Source organism: Sabethes cyaneus, chromosome 3, assembly GCF_943734655.1.
Source record: "Sabethes cyaneus chromosome 3, idSabCyanKW18_F2, whole genome shotgun sequence".
In the NCBI taxonomy this organism is placed as follows: domain Eukaryota; kingdom Metazoa; phylum Arthropoda; class Insecta; order Diptera; family Culicidae; genus Sabethes; species Sabethes cyaneus.
This window is the reverse complement of record NC_071355.1, coordinates 74,536,784-74,557,531: the sequence shown is the minus strand read 5'-3', so window position 1 is coordinate 74,557,531 and position 20,748 is coordinate 74,536,784. Positions and strand designations below refer to the sequence as shown.

At 38.0% G+C, this 20,748-nt stretch overlaps 1 protein-coding gene across 15 annotated transcripts in view; it reads right to left on the bottom strand.

Moving 5' to 3' along the window:
* Window positions 1-7,798: 7,798 nt before the first annotated feature.
* LOC128744355 (MAP7 domain-containing protein 2) overlaps window positions 7,799-20,748 on the bottom strand; it is a 366,494-nt gene continuing 353,544 nt past the window's right edge. For all 15 annotated transcript variants that reach the window (XR_008412384.1, XM_053841301.1, XM_053841302.1 and 12 more), the window contains one exon: window positions 7,799-10,497. Coding sequence is in view for 14 of the 15 variants with exons in the window: in XM_053841300.1 (XP_053697275.1) it covers window positions 10,473-10,497 (25 nt within the window). In the remaining variant the exon portion in view is untranslated. The remainder of the gene's footprint in view (window positions 10,498-20,748) is intronic.

The following is a 20,748-nucleotide window of genomic DNA, read 5'->3' as shown; positions in this document are numbered from 1 at the left end:
GATCAATAACTGCGCCGGCCACGTCCTTGCAATCAGATGGGATTTGGGAAGAAGTGTTAGTGTAATCTTTACTGTTTTAGGGACCGTGTTAACCTCTGCATCCCCGCAAAGATCACAGGAGGGAGTTCCGTTCGGTTTTCCTAAATAAGTACCTAAAATTCAAAAATTCATATCTGATGAACCAAACAGTACGCTGCACGATCAAACAGTTTCTTATAAAAATGTAGTAAATTGTTGCTGGAGAAAAGAGGCACGTAGGAAAAGATGACAAAAACTGGAATAGAAAAAGAAGAAAAACTCATAAAAAAGAAGAAAAACTGGCATGATACAGAAAACGGGACGCAAAAAGAGAAAAAAGAGAAACAGTAGAAAAGCGTAGATATAGGATAAACGAAGCAAAAGAGAGGAAACTGAACAGAAAAAAGGAAAAACAATAAGAGAAAAAATTAAAAATGAAAGAAAGAAAGGAAAAACAAAAGAAAAAATGAGAAAAACGAGAAAGAAAATGAAGAAAAGGAGAAAAATAGAAACCAAATAAAAAATAAAATAAATAAAATATTAATTAAAAATGAAAACAGTAAAATGTAGATAAAATAAATGAAAACGGGAGACAAACGGGATAAAATTAAAAACAGAATGATACAGTAAATAAAGAAAACCAAGACATAATAATAAGAAGAACAGAACAGAGTAAAACAAAGAAATGGAAAAGGAGTTAACGGGATAGAAATTAAAAAGAGACTGGAAAAGAGGAAAAACGGACCTAAAAATAAAAGAAAAAGACCATAAACGTAACAGAAAGGCAAAAAACAAGAGAAAAATCAGGCCTGAAAAGACGAATGGGATCTTATAAGACGAGAAAGAGGAAACAGCGGGTAGAAAAATGAAAAACGGGAAACAAAAGGGGATATAAAAGGAGGAAAAGAAGAAAAGAAAAAAACAGAAAAAACAGATACCGGATAACAATAGTCTATCTTCTCAGTGGTAGAAGCAGAAAGAGCAATCATATAAAAAATTAATTACCTTCGGCGGGTGGAGCGTGTGTGTGCGTACGAATGGTTAGACTGGAATGATCGAAACTAGATGTGAGACTTTCTAAGATAGGGTGTCGTGTGCTGGTGGCTTAACCGTCAAAACACTCGGGCGTATACCGAGAGAGTAAGGGTTAGAGTCCCACTCAGCAATTGAACTACACATGTTTGAAAGAGTTAGAGAGTTAGATAGACGGAGAAAGGAAAGAGGAAAGACGGAAAATACAAGATAATTACAAAAAAAGAGTGAAAAACCAAAGAAAAAGGAAAAATAAAAGGAAATGCGGCGTTAAAATTAGACGAAAAATTAGACAGGAAAAGAAGGAAAACGGAACAAGGGGACAGAAAACACGAGACAAGGAAAAAGAAAAACGTTTTCTCTCGAAAAACGGAAGGAAAAAGAATAAAAGTGAGATAAAAAAACCAAGAAAATGATACAGAAAAGAAGAAAAAGTGTAAAAACTGAATTAAAAAGGGAAACCCTGATTTAAATCACCTAGTGGTGAAATAGGAACCTTTGTTATACGGTTTTACCTGCCATTTGAGATAGAAATCCACACGTCTTCGGAAAATAATTCATCTATTGGTTAACGTTGCGTTGGTTAACAAAAAAATTTTGGAAACTGAAATATACATTGTGTAGTAAAGGTCTAGTTTATAGATTTTTGAACTATGCATAATTTCCCGTAATGCCATTCTATTTGATTCACATCAATAAAGTTTTCTTGAAAAATTTCATCAATTTTTATTAACCTTCGGTTACACACGCTGTTATATTTTGTACAACACGTGTAGGTTTTTGAATGCTATATTGTTATAAAGTTACAAATCGTTGTGTAACTAATGTATATTCTTCAAAAACTTGTTATGGGCAAAATGGCAGAATTATTTAATGAATTAATACTTCAAATTGTTAGGAAAATAGATCTGCATAAACCGCCATCACAGAAACGAAGCAATCAGCATATGAGGTGTACCGCAATTGACCCCAACTGGAATTTTCTCTCGTTTCTTCATTTGGAAAAATGGTGTCTGTATGCAGCAAAACTATCAGCAAATGTAAAATGTTTAAAATGTATCCGTCTGTTGGCAGTCAAGTAATTCGGGGTCAAAATTAGGGTATTTTTTATAATCAAAGTGCTACAGTTCCTAAACAAGCAAACATAGAGTTATATTATATTTGGCAAAGTTGTATATTTTTACTATTTGTACAACTTTGTGATACATGAAAAAGTTATACAACAAATACAAAAAAAGCTAAAATAGAAAAACTGAGTTTATAAATTCATATACAATAAATAAGATTTTGCTATCTTCGCTAAAGAGATAGAAGGTTATTGTTTTCAACAAAATTTCTTGTAATAATATGCTCTATAACTTTGCAGAACACATCAATGTGTTATATTGAAACTGAAGAAAACTAATTTTTTTATTCCACTTTTAGGGGGATTATCCAAATTTAAATTCCACCAGACGGTAGAGCTTTCAATTTTAAGAAACTCTTCCAAAGGTTGAATAAACCTAAAACCAAGTTTTCCCAGTCAAAACTATAATGCGCACGTTTTTTTTTGGTTTTGGGCAATTGTGCGCACGAGTAAGTCAACAAAAATTGGCGCGAGTGTTCGAGCGTTAATATCTCTTGACCGGTAAAACCAATTCTTCTAAAATTTTGAAGATATTTTTACAGCATTAAAATCCCTAATTTGATGCCAAAATAGTTTAAACTAGATAAATTATCTTAGATGAAATCGTTATAAATTATTGTAAATAACTTGCTCATAACTTTCAAATTAAACATCCAATCAAAAAACAAATCTATAATAATCTATTAGGATATATTACCTTTCAAATGAGACTAATAGCACATAAATCAGTTTGGCTATCTCCGAGAAACAGGTGATACCTTGTCAAAAGAGGTTTTTAAGCATAACTTTTAAACTGCTTGTTTGTTTTCAATAAAAATTCCTGAACAATTTAGCTTTAACAGAAGCTTTAATTTGATAAGATCGTTGAAATCGGTCATGTAGTTCCGGAGAAACCCGTGTCACGTGGTTTTCACATTTTTGCTTGTAACTCTTAAGGGGAAACCGAAAGTGGCTCAAAGATGGCTGGGTAAATGGCTACCATTCGAAGCATGTATTGTTTTGCACCTTAAAAATGCATCTGTATTGGCAGAGTACGCTTTCGCCACGTAATCAGTGCTTCCAGCGCTGTTATAATTTCCTAAAACTTGTAATTCAAGTTATCGATCTGCTATGTATCAATAAACGCTCAGCAAAACATAATTGCTAATGGAAAATAAATTTAACTGATCATATCGATCAAGCGACCAATGTATAATTTGGAATTAGTTAATAGATATTTGGTTGCGCACATATTTCGTTGAACTAGCGATTTCCGAAAAAGCAGCAACACAGTATCAAACTTTCGTCACATCAATGAGCTTTTAAAGAGCTTTCAAGTTTCGCCGCATCGATGAGCGTAGAGTGAGGTAAACAAACAAAACGCAAACGCAGGAATCAAAAACGCAATCCGATGCAAGCGGATTAATTAAACATCCTAGTGATCCTACGCATTATTCAGTTGCTGCTGTTAATTTTGATTGAATCGGAATGCCTTGATAAAGAAAACAAACCCTTTTTCGGGATGTTTGTAGTCAGTGCGGTTGGCTGCGGATCAGCTGTTTATGTTTGCAAGCTCCGCTATTTGACATATATTACCAATACTAATGCAATATTCAAATAAACGTTTAGGTTTTTAACGAACACATGAGCTGTACAGTACAGTGTTTGTCGCACTAACACAATAACGTTAGCCACTTTCGGTTCCGCCTTAAACGAAACGTCGTATCACGAAACAACTCGATAGTGATCAACTAGACAATAATACCTTTCAAACAAAAGTAATAGCGAACGAATCGGTTCAGCCATCTCTGAGAAACAGGCGATAGATAAAATCATTACACACACACACGCATTGCTCAAATCATCGAACCCTATCGATTGATATATGTGACTTGGCCCTCCGGGCCTCGGATCAATTTCGTCTTTTTCGACCAATTTTTAAACCTTTGTTATAGTATAACAAAAGTAAAAATAGTAAAAAACCAAGGAAAAAGCAAAAATTAAGAGATATGCCACTGGAAACACGAAAAATGGGACCGAAAACGAAGGAAAACGGAACAATGAGACTGTAAATATGAGACAGGAAGAAATACGTTTTCTCTCAAAAAATGAAAGAAAAAAGAATGAAAGCGAGATATAAAAACCAGGAAAATGATTCAGAAAAGAAGCAAGAGTGGAAAAACTGGACTGGAAAAAAGCAATTCCACGCCAAATCGTCCAAAAAAAGCAGAAATCTAACCTCTCTGATTTGGATGAAACTTTACCAATTGAAGTAATTTGCAAAAGTTATTCTGAGATGGAGCAACTTTCATGAACGGACTTCGTAGAACAACGACTTTCATGACTTTTTTCCAACTAGGGATTTTTCAAGTAATACACACATGAATTTTTAATACAAATAACAACAACATTTACATTTACAACAAAATTAGTCATAATAATTATTTTCTTATATGCAGCCGTTTTCGAGATATTTCAACCTTTAATTTAAATAGGCTCCGCCTCCGGTTCTCAATGGTTTCAAGTTGGCATATTTGGTTGAGCATTTCTTTAATTGGCCCAGGGGTCTCAATATTTCATGAAACTTTGTACAAGGTGAAAAATTCGAGTTCTCCTATATCTCTAAAACACAAAGAAAAATTTTGCTTATCCTACATTTACCTTTAACTCCTAAAAGTTCATAGCTTTATTACAGCATTATCGTGCCCTGACATAAGCAAAAGGTGCGGCACTCGATATTTCAGAAGAATGTTCTGGAAAATCGATTATTATTTATCACAAAAATATCGTCCGATTAGGTTGAGGTTTCGAATCCGGAGTCCAGAGAGCTCGAAAGTCAGAAAAAGGTGAAGCAAAAGTTTTTGGAAGTCTAAAACTTTGGAAGATCATGACAACGATAGCGTAACGTAAGATAGCGGTAACGTTTGGATGACGAAGAACAGCTGAAGATCAGTCGAGCGCACGAGTGGTACCTACCTGTCTATTTCCAATCTATATTCCTAACAAGCCGGGAAAACTGATGCTGGTCTCGGACGTAGCAGCTACGGTGCAAAGCACCTTCCTGAACTCAGTCCTACTGAAAGAACCCGATCAGCTAGTATCTCTGCTATCTATCCTAATTGAGCTCTGTGCGTTGCAGTTTGAAAAATGTTTCACTAGGTGCGTGCCTGCAAGTTGATGCGGCCATCATGAAGAAGCACTATACGTGGATGGCATGTGCTCACTAGCACAGAAACCGAGAAAGAAGCTGTGAAACGGACTGGCACATGATGCGAAACGCATCCTCACCATAGAAGAATTTAAAATGCGCAAATGGCTCTCAAATTCATCGACTGTCTTGGCATCCTTGTGGGAAGAAGGGACCAACGAAAAGAAGCTAGCTGTCAGGGAAGTAAACATTTCTGAGCAGATATTGTGGCTGCAGACTGCTTCACCTTTAAAATATCTCCATGTTAGGACCACTACCTGTTGTTCGGGCATTGTGGATCCACTGAACATGAGCTACTTCGGATACTCATGGAAATGTCGGTTTCAATTTACATTTCCTGAGGTACTTGAAGGTGCTACGGCAGGAGATTTCGAGGTCTACGATTGGTTAGGTTACCCCCACCGAAGTATCACAGTCCAGAAGTGGGTGATATTGTTGGAGGTTCTACTGGCAGTGAGTAAGTGATTCTCCGGCGCTACGGACTATCCAGTACAAACCAGTAAAACCAATTGAAGCCATTGGGTCTAATAACTAATAACGAAGCCAGGAGTCGACGGTCAAGTGCGATGCAGCTGAGGCACAATTCAGACTGCCAGAGACATCTCCGAACATCCAGCAGGATGAGAATCGGCATATTCCGAGGGGGAAGAGGAGTATTGACCCCGCCACGTCCAGTGCCCAGACGAGCCTTAGCTTTCATACAGCTGTTATCGCCGACATATCAGGAATCGTCGATCTTAAAGCGGCCTACTACTAAAACGTGCTTTATAGAATCATCAGATAATTGTTGACCTGCTAGAGGTGTTGCTCGTTCTAAACAGCCGCGAGTGCCGCTACTCGCATAACAGTTCCAGTGCAATGGTGTGAGTAGCGGCAGTATAGATTAGGATCCTTGGATTCTGGAATAAATTCACATACCTAATTGAAAATTCGGTTTTTACCACACCTAGGTACACGGTTAGTTGAGATAGCAGTTATCCACGTAATAATCAAATAGGTTAACTATTATACTGAAGGCTAAGAAGGAGTGGGTTCGGTAAATACCCAGAAGCGAACGGAGACCGTGGAGTACCAATACACCCTCTCCAGTATTTATGTCAATACTGCATCGTACGGAGCTCTGAAGCCATCTTAAGTCCATTCCATTCTCCAGATACGCGTGGGACTTCAAAATTAAGCTCTCTAATGTAAACATTTTTTGCCAAAAAAATGGCGTTAGAGGACTAGCTACGGATCTGAAACTGGAATACATCTTCAAGCTTCAAGATAGCGATTTGCTTAGTAGAGGACCGTCAACTAAAATGTTTGATGTTCTTAAGCTTACTAAGCTCACCAGTTTCAAGATACTAAGCTCATTAAATGGGAAATAAAGGGCTTCTCAAATCCGGTGGCGCGGCCGAAAGGGCTTTAATGCGGTCGTAAAACAGTTGTTTAGTTTGATTTGCTGAGAAATCCATGAAACTGAATCTTTGTTATTATTGGCCGTTGGCCAACAGCCGCGAAACGTTCAATTGCAGAACAAGCGCGCCAAACGTCGACCAAAAACTGTGTCGCGTATTAGGAGTGCTAAGATTCCGAGAAATAGGTAACCTAGAGTGAGCTATAAGTTTCGTATAGAGATATGGTGGCGGCCTGGACATGAGCCTGTTCAACTGGAAAGCCGACTATTCGCGTTAGTCAGTAGCCTAGATTTTGGTCATAGCTGTCCATCGAATCATTTGATCTACAAGATCTAGAAGAACGCTCACTATATTAGTCACATAATCAGTGCCAGTGAATCCGATAGTTACCTTGTGATCTTTCGAAATAGCTCTAGTGCGGTTCAGTTGCTTAGATAGAGAGATTCCGATATAACAGTCAATCTAAAAAAATGATTGTTAGAAGAAATGGCAATGGAATTGGAGGCTGCGGAAAAACTGCAGTTCGAGGTGCTCAAAGCGGAATATCATCAGAGAACCTTGCATCGTTAAACAACGCTAGCCAAGTCACCTTATTGTTTCTCAAGGCATTTTTCGGGTTCGTAGCAGACTACATCATGCCGCAATCTTATACGATCGAAAGCATACTATATTACTATACCCGCAAGACCTCACCGATCTATAATAGCATGTTACTGCAAAGAAAAGCTATTCTACTGGCCAGTAGATCCTGAAACCTTCTATGACAGGCAGTTCACTCTAATGATATTGCCACACATTTTAAAGAAACATGTCGTAAATTAGCCGAACTGAAACAGCAATTCAACTCACAAAACCATTGCAGCATTCCGTAACAAGCTTATGGCATAGAATTCAAATCAACTAGCCCCCACGCACCCAATTTCAGTGATTTATGGGAGGCGGCCGTGAAATCCTTGCAATTATACCTGAGAGCAACTAAAACGGAAACACAACTTTCACACAAAAAAAAACACATTTACAATACATTTTGTTTAAATATTTTTATTGGTTTTATATATTTTATATATAAAGCATTTATTACAAGCATTAATAGAATTATCAATCTTCTGATTCGCTCACATCGTCATCTTTGTTTTTTTTATTTCAATGATCACTTCCCTATCTCTTTCTCTCTTTCTCATTAGTCATAACTACTAGGTATCTCTCAAAGTCATCTTTTATTCCAATCACTGTGTGTTTAGGTAAGTTACTGCTTCACGTTTTTCTTCTACATCAACATCATGCTCATCAGCTTCTACTTCTAGTGTTGACTCGCAAACACGGGCTCACTTCCAGAATCCTTCCTCGAACAACACTGATGATGGTGTGCTCCTGCCACCACCAAATCAGCGCAAAGTTCAAACTCTCTGGCAAACGCTTAAATACTTCCCGAACCAGAACTGCTTCCCAAGCTCTAGGATTGTGTAGCTATCAAATTTTCAATTTTTGGGTATTACTTCCGTCTAATTCATATACAACACAAATTTATGGGATCGCGCGCTGATTATACATACGTACGACGTTCGCGTGTGGTATGGTGTGGTGTGTTTTTAGCAGGACAAATTTTACAAGCTGTCTCGCAGGAGGGTCCTACTGGTTAGCATCAAGCTAACATCCAAATTTTCTTTTATCCAAAAGTGTATAGAGTAAATATCGCTCTCGATTATATGCTGATTGTTTTGGATTCAATAAGCAAACAAAAAACATTACATAAGCGGAAGTCCACAATTTTCTGATTTTTTAAATTTGAGTGTTGGATAAAAAGGAGAAAAAATGTCGCTTACTTGCGTTCTTCTTTTTTTTTTGGTAATATGATATACAGCAAATATTGCAGCGCAGTAGAATAGAGCACGACCTGTCGCGTCGAACACGGTTCTAAGAAGGAACTGAAAGTAATGCAAGGCCAACGTTACTGTGTTTTTTTTTCAATTTTCGATAGCACTTGTTTAGGTTTTTTCTACTATTTTTAAAAAACAAAACAACGTACGGTTTGTGTGTGTTTCTAAAAAGCACACGAACTGAAACGAAATAATTTAATGTTAATAGTCGTTTGTTTGTTTCTGTTTTAACATTATAGTTTAACTACACTAATGCAGCAAAGGTTTTATCTCTCTGTGCTGTCTTGATTTTAATGACTTTCTTCTTCTGAATCGTTCGTGTAGAGTTTTTCATTCTGTGTTTTACCTTATTTATCTCAAGTGCCTTTTACTTGTGTTGTTTTTCGTGTATAGTGTTAGCAATAATCAAACTACAATTATATGACGGTACAATTTAATTCAGTTTTGCTTTCATTTTGTGTTTTATACATAATGTAACAGATTAGAATACTAGAATTAATTATTCATTTATTTAACCATTCCTATTTTTTCGTTTTAAAGTCACAGCGACAATGCACTGCAGGCTTTGTGTTTTGTTGCTTCGCACGTCTTAAATTATATCATATATAGTCAAACTAAACTCATCGATTTGATTTTCGTTATGGGTTTTTCTTGGTTTGATAGTATATATACGTGAGTGTGTGTGTATTTTTCCTGCACTCAAGCAGCCAAAGCCAGAAGATCTAGGAGCTGGAAAATTGGAGCAATCCAATGATTATAATAATGGGTAATCAATCAGATAGGATTAAGGCTTTTAACGTTATCAACATTGATATATTATGTAATAATATATTACTTATTTGCTTGTTTTCTTGTAATTTCGATAGTTCTCTTTGCATCAGCATTTTTATTTCTTGTATCACCGTGAATTTGACTGTATGGATCTCACATGGAATATTTAAAACGCTGTTTGACGTGAAACGTACACACGTGTGTTGCTTGATATTCACAGTAAGTGTACCGAGATTTACCCAGAATGTGTTTTTATCTCATCTCTAGAAGACTACTGGGTGAATTGTATTCGTACATATCTATTAAGCTTACTCGTTGCGTTTACACTTTCCTTCGTTACAGCAGTGTTTAGCACCTGCACCGGCAACAAAAGCTGCTGAGTTTGAAGCTTTATTTTGTTTTAGTAAATCAAACCTGTGCGATGATGAAAGTTAGTTTATTCGAAAGTCAAGAGGAAACAATGTTTCTAAAATATGAAACTGTATTTACAGACACGTATTGGAACAATCAGCAAACCGTCATTGAACAAATATTTCAAAAAAAATTCAATTAGAACTCTTTTTCACAAAAAATAAAAATAATTGCAGATAGCAAACCAACCAATGTTTATAAAAAAATAAAGCTCGATAGCATGGTGATAATATAGAAGAGCAAAAAAATGATAATAAATATAACTTCCTTTTTGATCAACTAACATATTTGAAACAACGCAAAATTTGCGTAGCAATCAATCAGTAAAACCATACTGAACTGCTCATAATATTCGAACGTTAGTAGAAATTTCAAGAATTTATATTGTTTCGAACTAACCTCGCAGAAGGTTGCTGCATCGCATTATCGGTACGAATAGCATTGCTCTTTGGCTGCTGCCATTACCGCTAATTTTGTTTTCAATAACATGTAATAATCCCATACTAACCGCCTGTTTAGTGTTACTATCATTCTCAGTAGCTGACTGTCTCGCGCTAGAATTAAAGTTGAGTACTTCGTCGCCGGTCCTCGTGTTGGTTTGTTTGTTGGTTTGTTATCGGAAGGAAAGCGATTGCCTTCGCCACTACTTCTTACTCGTTTACAAGAGCGACAAGTCTGCAAAATATACAATAAAACTATTAGAACTATCGTAAATGGTTGGTTGACATTTCAGAAGCAAACCCGTTAACTAAACACCACACCGTGACAGACACGACAGACAGAGACGGTTCACTTCTGTAAACTTAGGTGGTGCATGTTGGTGAGAAAATGTACAACAACAGAAAAAGCATGGTGACGGTAGTTTCCGATGCGGGAAAACCAACACTAACTTGTGTATTTACAGGAAAAATGCGATTAAAATTAGCACTCTGTCTGACTTAACAGTAGGCTTAACAGTGCTTACAGTGGATGATATTTATATGGAGAAGTGAACATAAAAGTAGTACATTGAGTTCCTCAATGTTTTTCTTTTCATGACAATCTATTGTACAAATTTTTTGACAATAAGGGCTTTGTTCCTAAGGCCATTTGAAGTGATGAAAAACTATCCCATTTAACCCCTTTTTCCTTCGGAATCGATTGAGAAGCCAACTCCAAAAAAAAATATTCGATTTTTTTTAAACTTGTTCATTTGTATGAGTTTATGAGAATGAGTATTTATTCCATTTAATTCTACTTTTATCAAAAATTCGCAAAATATTCACTTGGCGAATGATTCGTACACAAAATATCCACTTTGAAGAAGTTCGTAGAACAAATTATTGCGTTTTTATTTATTGTCATTTTTATTTTCAATTCTCATTTATATTTATTTTAGAAAAGTAGTATCTGTGGATACTTTTCTCTCTTACAGTTCTTAGTCACTCTATGATGTCTTGTAACTGAGTAGGGAGATTTATGTATTTTGGGCAGGCGTTACGCGTGCGATATTTTGGACATTTCCATTTGATTTTGCCGTAAATGTCCAAAATAGCGTACGCGTACCGCCTGTCCAAAATACATAAATCCCCCTAATTCTCGTTGATACGGAGCCACTGCTGACACGAGGTCTTCAAATATTGGAACTTTTGTGCACCTAATTGGTTGAATATGGTTGAAAAATAAGAATTACATTTTTAATACCTCGTAATAGTGGACCCCTCGTTCGCCAAGGAGCCTAAGAGTTTAAAAAAAGATGAATTTTCAGCAAACCTCGAGATCTACATCTTGTGATATTTCATAAATTTGCAATAAAACAGCTAACAAATTGCCAGGTTCTATAAAGAGGACGAACAGGGTCAAATGGAGTAAAATTTGTTTGGCAGCTATCTTGGATATGGTCGCCACATTGGATTTTATCAATAAATCGTCGTTTTCGCCATGAGCCCCCAACCGATTTTCGTTTTAAGACCACCATTGGAAAGCTGAGAAAAAATGCTGCAAGAACCATTCACCAAACTAGATGTGACATGGTATTAACGAAATCAAACAATTAGTTTTTTGTAGTAAGATATACCATTATATGATGAGAGTTGCAAACTTCTTAAAAGGAAAATCGGTTGGGGGCTCACGAAAACGGCGATTTATTGAAAAAAACTAATATGGCGACCAAATTCAAGATGGCTCCCAAAAAATTTTACTACATTTTACCCTGTTCTTCTTCTTTACAAAACCGGGTAATTTGTTAGCTGTTTTATTGCATATTTATGAAATATCACAAGATGTAGATCTCAAGGTTTGCTGAAAATTCAACTTTTTTGGAAACTGTTGAGCCGCTTGGCGTACGAGGGGTCCACTATTTCGAGGTATTAAAAATGCAATTCTCATTTTTTAACCATTTTCAACCAATTAAGTGCAAAAGTTCCAATATTTGAAGACCTCGTATCAGTAGTGGCCCCGTTTCAATGAGAATTACTCAACTGCAAGTTTTCTTTAAGACGGAGACCTAAAAAACTGTCACTGTTGTTGTGTTTTTTTTTGACGCAGGACTACGTCTTTCAGGAAGGTAGCTGGTATAGGGGGTAATTCCAAAAACACTTTCTCGAAAAGTGGTCAGGTTTTGAATGCTAATAGCTTAGTGGTTTCCCGAACGATTTTCAGTATTCTTACACCGATCGATTGGCAAATCTTCGAAGAATTGACCCAAATGAAGAAAAGTATGGATTCTTAATGTTGACCTATTGAAAAATTGAAAATAATGAACCTATGTTTTACCATAATTCTCGTTTCGTGATTGGTTGTAGGAAATGACGTCATCAAAGTGGAAATGCGTTTTCACGCATCGGCTTATAATTCAGTCAATGCTCAATAGATTTCCAAGATATTTACACCAATTGATCGGAAAATCGATTTGGAAAATATTGAAAATATAGAAAACTATTGATTTTCAATGCGCGTCATTGAAAAATTGAATGATTTTCATATTTTTGTCTTCCCACGTCAGTGCTTCCTTAGCACGGATGGCAGAAATATATACGCACGGAGCTATGGGTTAAGCTTCCTTATGATTGTATTTAATTTACGCCCTATAGAATCCGATCGAAAATTGTAGAGCTTCAGCTGTTGCTGCTTCCCCGGATAAGGCAACGAAGGCATCCAAATTCACCAACCGAGACGTCAACAAACCGAAGAATCCATCGACTCATCCGCCAGTGAACGATATGGTTAGGTTTTGGCTGCTATGCTTTTCACTGCGCATCGTCAGTCGGTCAGCGGTTTTCGTTGGCGACACATCGCCAAGTAGTTAGCTTGTGACACATCAGATAGGTAGCTTTCTTGTCACATCCGTAGCGTACTTTTAAAGGTTGTATTTGAAACATTGTTTGCCTTACGGTGCACATCGTCGTCAGTTGGTCATGTTCATCGGCTGCTGAGGAAAGGAAAGTATGCTGAGCGTGTTGGAGCTGGAGCACTCGTCTCGCTGCCGTGATGGAATATCTGGCTGCTGAAGTTCTGGAATTGGCAGGAAATATGCTGCTCGCGACAACAAAACGACCAGAATTATACCACGTCACTTGCAGTTGGCCACCTGGACTGGTATTTCATCGTGACTCATGACCGTACACGAACGGCTTCGTCGATTGCGTAGCTGCTGAGGCTTTCCGGCTGGTCCATTGCGACAAGCCGTGCCTGGTTAGCGGTTATCGGTACTCCAACTTACCGAAAAGAGAATTACGTTAGGTGCGTTAGTGCAAGTTTATTGCAAGCTAGAGTTATGATAATCAAACTATCGGTCCTTTTAACGATCACACAACGATTGAAGAGTTTATTATATTTTCTTGCCCAGTTAATGCCATAATAACACAGGCAACGAGGAAAAAGTTAAGCTTTTCGCCATTGCGGACGACCAACAAATGGAGGGAATATGTTTTCTGGTCACGGGCGACATTTTCTGCCACTTTCAAAACGTCTGTAACCTGTAAATGCTTTATTATCAGTGTTATTTTGTAAACTGCAGAAAAGTTTTGCGCAAATTTGCCAGCTTTTTCAAAACTCGTGCGTACCGTCTACCGATTACCAGAGGAAAAGCACTATTCAACGTAGAAACAGATCATGAAAATTTATTTACTGTTTGGTTTCGTGTGACTTCGATTCGTTTTAATAAAATTGATTCATCAATTCATGGATATAACTCCAAAATCGGTTGAGGATTGAACGTATACAATGTTACTACTTTGATAAACGTTGCGTACGTAGGTTGTATAGATGAACAATCGTATTATTACTTACATGGATACATCCTACTATCGCTACAAAGAGATGTACGTAGTCCTACGTCACCTATGCGGTCGTGTATTGTCACAACCCCTCAGATTTTTTTTTAGTTTTAAGCAATTCTGGAATTTTTACTCTTCGACAAATCCTCCAGAAATGACGAGAGTACAACGTGCCCACGCATCATATTTTCGTGGATTTCAGGTCAGCATACGATACAGTTGAACGAGAACAGCTATGGCAGATAATACACGAGACGGGTTTTCCGGACAAACTGACGCGGCTGATTAAAGCTACTCTGGAGCGAGTGATGTGCTACGTGCGCATTTCGGGAACACTCTCGAGTCCTTTCGAATGGCGCATTCGAGGGTTGCGGCAAGGGCATGGAGACTGTCCTGTATGCTTTTCAATATCGCTATTGTTGGTGTGATCCGGCGAGCGGGCATCGAAACGAGAGGAACGATTTTCAGCAAGAGTAGCCATCTGCTAGCCTTCGCAGACGACCTCGACATCATTACTAGAAACCTTGGGACGGCGTAGGCAATCTACGCCAGACTAAAAACGGAGGCTAGGAGTATAGGGTTACAAATCAATGCGTCGAAAACCAAATATATGGTGGGAAGAGGCTCCAGAGAAAGCAACGTTTGCCTCCCACGGACAGTGACTATTGATGGTGATGAGCTGCAGGTGATTGATGAGTTCGTATATTTGGGATTTCTGGTCACCGCCGACAACAATACGAGTAAGGAGATTTAACGACGCATTCAAGCTGGAAATCGAGCCTACTTTTCCCTCCGCAGGATGCTTCGATCTAGGAGCATGCGCCGCCGCACAAAGCTGACGATGTACAAAACGCTAATCAGACCGGTAGTCCTCTACAGACTTGAGACAGTAACTTTGCTTACGGAGGACATACGTGCACTAGCCGTATTTGAACGAAAGGTGTTATAGGCGGACTATTTTTGGCGGAGTACAAACGGAAAGCGGAGAGTGGCTGAGGCGTATGAATCACGAGCTACAGGCACTGCTTGGAGAGATACCCATCATACACCTGACTGGGGAAAGTTGGGAGACTACGGTGGGCCGGCCACGTCGCAAGGATTCCGGACGACTGTGCAGTGAAATCCGTTCTCTTCAAGAACTAGATGGCTCGACCAGATTGAAGCCGACTTGCGTGTGTCGAGACGCGCAACAAATTGGCGACGAGTAGCCCAGGACCGAGTACAATGGATAGAAATTCTTGATACGGCAAGAGCCACCCCGGCGCTCGGCTGCTAAAGTAAGTAAGTAATTCTGGAATTCACTATAAATAGACATCGACAAAAACTATCAAGAGAATTCTTGGGAAATATTCTTCAGGACCTTGTTTAGTGTGCGCCTCTCTAGTTTTAAAAGAGTTTCATGGTCGTCTTATGGCAGTTTTGTACAATTACAAGTTTTATTATCTTTTTGAGGAAGTAAGTGCTGAAAACCTCTTCAAGTGCACCTTAAAAATGAATTTGTTACTTGGGACGCAACGAAAAAGGATTTTGGACCTGAAAAAATCTGAAAGAATTGCAAATGCGGTATCGTAGCGCTGCAGGAGATGCGTTGGACGGAGACAACGGTACATACGTATAGTGATGGTTATACCAGAGCTGGCGCGTAACACAATAGCTGGATACAACTATTTTTGTGACGAGCAAAATGCAAAAATGGGTTGATCGGGTGACGGTCAATCAAGCTCTGAATGTGCAGATTGATTTTTCAACATCCGCATCATCAACGTGGGAACTGTGCACCACTGATAATGACAAAGTCAAATTTTACGTGTAGGACGAACTGGATAAAGCGCTTCTTAAGGCCCGTTAGAGTATCGTGAAAATAACTATTGACACTGCGCTAGTGGAGAACGTCTTAGGTCGTATGGAATGGAATCGATGAAACGAAACGAACAGATTAGCAGATATTGAATGTGAAAAACGTAGCGCGGGTAATAAAGACTGTATTCGCAAAAAGTTAGACATATTGATTACTTTACAGGGTGTTCAATTAATTCGAATACAACTTTTCATCGTTGTGTAAGTGCGCATCATGTGCATTCTGTGTATTGGTATTGGTGTCAGCTTTAGCCTTATATATAGGCTAACCGACGCGCAAGGTGTCGACTTGATGTCATTTGTTATTTGCTTACCGCGCGCGATGAAGGAGTATCGCAACGTCGTCGTAAAGTTGTTTGTGAGAGGTGAGCGACCCGGCGACATATTTCGGCGGTTGAAATCCCACGGGGTGAAGCGGAATTTCATCTATAACACCATCCGTCGGTACCGGGAGACGGGCTCGGCCAAGGACCGTGCTAGATCCGGGCGGCCGCGTTCGGCGAGGACGCCAGCAGCCATCAAGGTGGTGAGGGAGCGGGTTCGTCGACAAATGAGCTGTTCGATCCGCAACACCGCTGTTGACCTGGATGTGCCGATTGGGACTGCCCACACCATCATGGCGAAGGATCTGGGATGCAAGCCGTACAAGAAACGCAAGGTTCACGGGGTAACGGAGGCTACAGCGAAGAAGAGGCAAGACAGAGCAAAACTGATACTTTCGCGGCACGCTGGTCAGGAGTTCGTGTTTTCTGATGAGAAACTCTTCATCTCGCAACAGCCGCATAATGTCCAAAATGATCGGCTGTGAGCGCCGACGTTGGCCAGCATCCCCCGTCTCACACAAACATCCCGCGGTTCCAGAGTGCCGCGTCGGTGATGGTCTAGGGGGTGGAGCGTATCCAAGCGTGGGAAGCGTGGGTGTTTGTCGAGAAAAACGTGAAAATCAACGCCGTGTACTATAAGACCGAGGTACTGGAGAAGGTTGTGGCCCCGGCGCTTCATGAACGTAAAGTGAGCACTACGGCCCAATTTAAGAAGCTCATTTCCAAGATCTGGGACGAGTTTCCCATGGACCAGGTGCGTGCCGCGTGTGATTCTTTTGAGAAACGCCTCAAGCCCGTCTTAAAGCACAAAGGGTGGAAGGTGCTTCCACCAAATATGACGTAAAGGTTCTCAATAAACACTGCTTCAATAAAAATTGACTAAGAAAACAATATCTTGTATTTTTATTTTTTTAAACACATTTTTAAAGTGTATTCGAACTTATACAGGGTGTTCACTGTAGTATTCAGAAGATCATATCAGTAGAATCATATCATTTCGACCTCTGTAATGCCAAAATATACCAGGCGAGCAAAATAATACTCGACTCGACCTGGAGCCCATAACCTTATATCGCAAGACAAGCGTTCGAAATCAATGTGAAAACATTAAAAAAAAATTCCAACGGTGAAAATAAGAGGCTCAACTTTTGATCGCCTTGTGTATCCACTTATTTCCGATGGAACAAAAATCTAAAAAATATCAGATTTGAAGATCGATGCTTCCTTTCCTGCAGTCAAAAAGTTCCTTTTTTTGTTGGCTCAAATCTGCATGTATTGCTGCAATAAAGTTTGAGCGACGTTGGTAGCGTTTTACTTGGTCTTGATTAACGGTTTTGTAATATAGTAAAAGTCGAAATAGATCAAATTACTTTAAAATAAATTTTTGTGGGTGGTTAGTATTTACAGTTTGTCTGTCACATAAAGATATATACACAGGATTCTCGTTAAAACGTTCTAAAATTAATATTACACAAACACTCAGTTCTCTAAACAAAATCTCGTTCATTTTTAGGAGGAGGTAAAATCCTCACAAAGTAGAATACAACAAACAAAAATGAATACATAATAGAACATATGCTAAAGGTCGAATCTGTTCAACAGTTGACAGAATTCGTTAGGACACAATGTATGTACAGTAGAGTGTCCCAAAATAGCACTATGTCAGAAAATCCGGGGGCTCACCCCTCAAATGATAGCTTAGGGTGTCACAATAAAACTTTTATATGACGTCAACATTGGTTGCCGCGATTTAGGGGTCGCACATTTGAGTTTTATGAAAAAATGGCATTTTTCAGGAGTAAATTCAAAATAATATTTTTAGAAATGTTATAATAGATGAAACAAGGTACCTAACTATTTTTTTCACAATCATTGGGATCTCATACATTCATAAAAAAATTATGGTGGCATGTCTGGAGTCATATTTGGTTGCAAAAATTTATGGAATTTGTCAAAAATTTAAAGTTTTCGAAATTTCATTTAAATAAACGTCAAAACAGGGTATCGAACACTATCTCAGAGTAACGTACCTATACTGTATAGATGGGAAATTTTATGACGAACAACTTTGCCGAAGAAAGTATAAACGTATCTTCAAATCTCGCTGAGGTATTCACGTTTTTCTGAAGGCGGGACCAAACATATTTTCGTAATTTTCAAATTTTAGTAGTCAAAAGGTAAATGATAAAACTTGAAGTATGTCTTTCAAACGTTACCTACGTGTTGGATAGGAAGAAATATGCACCTTCCACAGAATTTGGCACCATTTAGGCTCAAGAATCACTTTAAAAAAGGGCGTATTTATTTTAATAGGTACTATGTTTGAAAAATTGTATCTCTCGAAACTAGGGTTGCTGCAAAATGATGCCTAAGCGTGAGTTGTAGAAAATTGATTTTTCAAACTGAAAAAATAAACACTGAAATTATTTTTGACCCTTTTTGTACTATCAGTAGATGGTAGAATCAGCAAGGTGTATTCAGGCAAATATTTCTAGTTGCTAACATGGTAATATAACGCGGATAACATATGAAAACGGCACGTTTATAATAAAAATATAAAATATTTAAACTTTTTTTAAATATCCTAAATACGGCTGCATTTAGAAGCTAATTACAACACAAGTGAACGTGAACGTTTAGAAGCTAATTACGACAACACGTGTTGTCAAGCACATATGAAGTTGTTCTAAAATTCAAATTACATATATGTATAACGAGAAATATAAGAATAGTAATAAGAAATATAATAAAAATCTTAGGTTACAAAATATTCATAAAAGTCGTTGTTCTACAAAATCCTTTGATAAATGTTGCTCCATTTCAGAAAAAGTCTCAAAATGTATCAAATCACCACTATTTTTCCAAAAATAAATCGAGGTTACCATTTCCTGAATATTTTAATTTTACATTTTTTCCTGACTTTGGAGCATAGTGCATTTTTTTTCAGTCTTTATTTTTTCATGTTTAAAATTCATTTTTCAAAACCTCACGCTTAGGCTTCATTATGGAGCAAACCTAGTTTCAGGAGATACAATTTCTCAAACATAGCACCTATTAAAATAAATACGCCCTTTTTAGAAGTGATACTTGAGCCTAAATGGTGCCAAATTTTTTGGAAGGTGCATGTTTCCTCTTATCAAAAACGTAAGTGACGTTTAGAGTAAACAGTTCAAGTTTTTTCATTTACCTCTTGCACCTGAAACTGCTAAAATTTGAAAATTACAGAAATGTGATTTGTTCCGCCTTCAGAAAACGGTGAATATCTCAGCGAGATTTAAAGATACATCCTTACTTTCTTCGGCAAAGTTGTTCGTCATAAAATTTCCCATCTATACAGTATAGCTACGTTGCTCTAAGACACTGTTTGATACCCTGTTTTGACGTTTAATTAAATAAAATTTCGAAAATTTTAAATTTTTGCCAAATTCAATAAATTTTTGTAACCAAATATGACTCCACACATGCCACCATAACTTTTTTATGGATGTATTAGGTCCCAATGATTGTGAAAAAAATAGTTAGGTACCTTGTTTCATCTATTATAACATTTCTAAAAATATTTTTTTGAATTTACTCCTGAAAAATGCCATTTTTCCATAAAATTCCAATGTGCGACCCCTAAATCGCGGCAACCAATGTTGACGTCATATAAAAGTTTTGTTGTGACACCCTAAGCTATCATTTGAGGGGTGAGCCCCCGTGTTTTCTGACATAGTGCTATTTTGGGACACTCTAATGTACAGTCAGTTCGCAATCATGGGTCACACACAATTGTGGGTCATTTTAATATTAGCTGCCGATTTCCGTTTAAACATCACCCAATGATTGATCAAATTATTAGTGCTACTTATGAGTAACAATTTTATCATTCAATTAGTATAATATGCACGTATTAATCGGCAGATAAAGCTAAAACCCATAATTCGGTGTGACCCATGATTGTGGACTGACTGTATACTGAATCATACGCCAGGCAGACATTCATAAAGGGTGTCCCACATCAAATTGCATCACGGAAGAAACGCTGTAGAAAATTACCCATTGGGTATTTTCTCTCGAAAATTTGAGTAGAAGTAGTTTAGAGTGTATTGCTTACACTCTATTCTTATCATGGTCAGTTGGTCAGTTGAAAATTGGAAAAAATGGCGTCACCCGAAAAATAACGTCGCAAATTTATTTTGCGCAAGCACCTGAAAAATCCTCAACTCTCTCATCATGAATGATGAGATTTGCCTCAAGGCGGACTTCCGGCAGCTTCCGGGGCTACTGTACTTCACCGCCCAGGCCAAGAAATATATCATGTGGCAAACGGAGTGCGCCATTTGTGACTACCGGGACTGTAAACGGGCAGATCTACCTCAAGGAGTGTCTACAGAAGCACCTGCTTCCTCTGTCGAAGCAACATGAGGGCCCTACCTATTTTCTAGCCGGATCTACATTCGTGCCAATATACAAAGGATGTATTGGAGTGGTACGAGGTCAAAGGATTC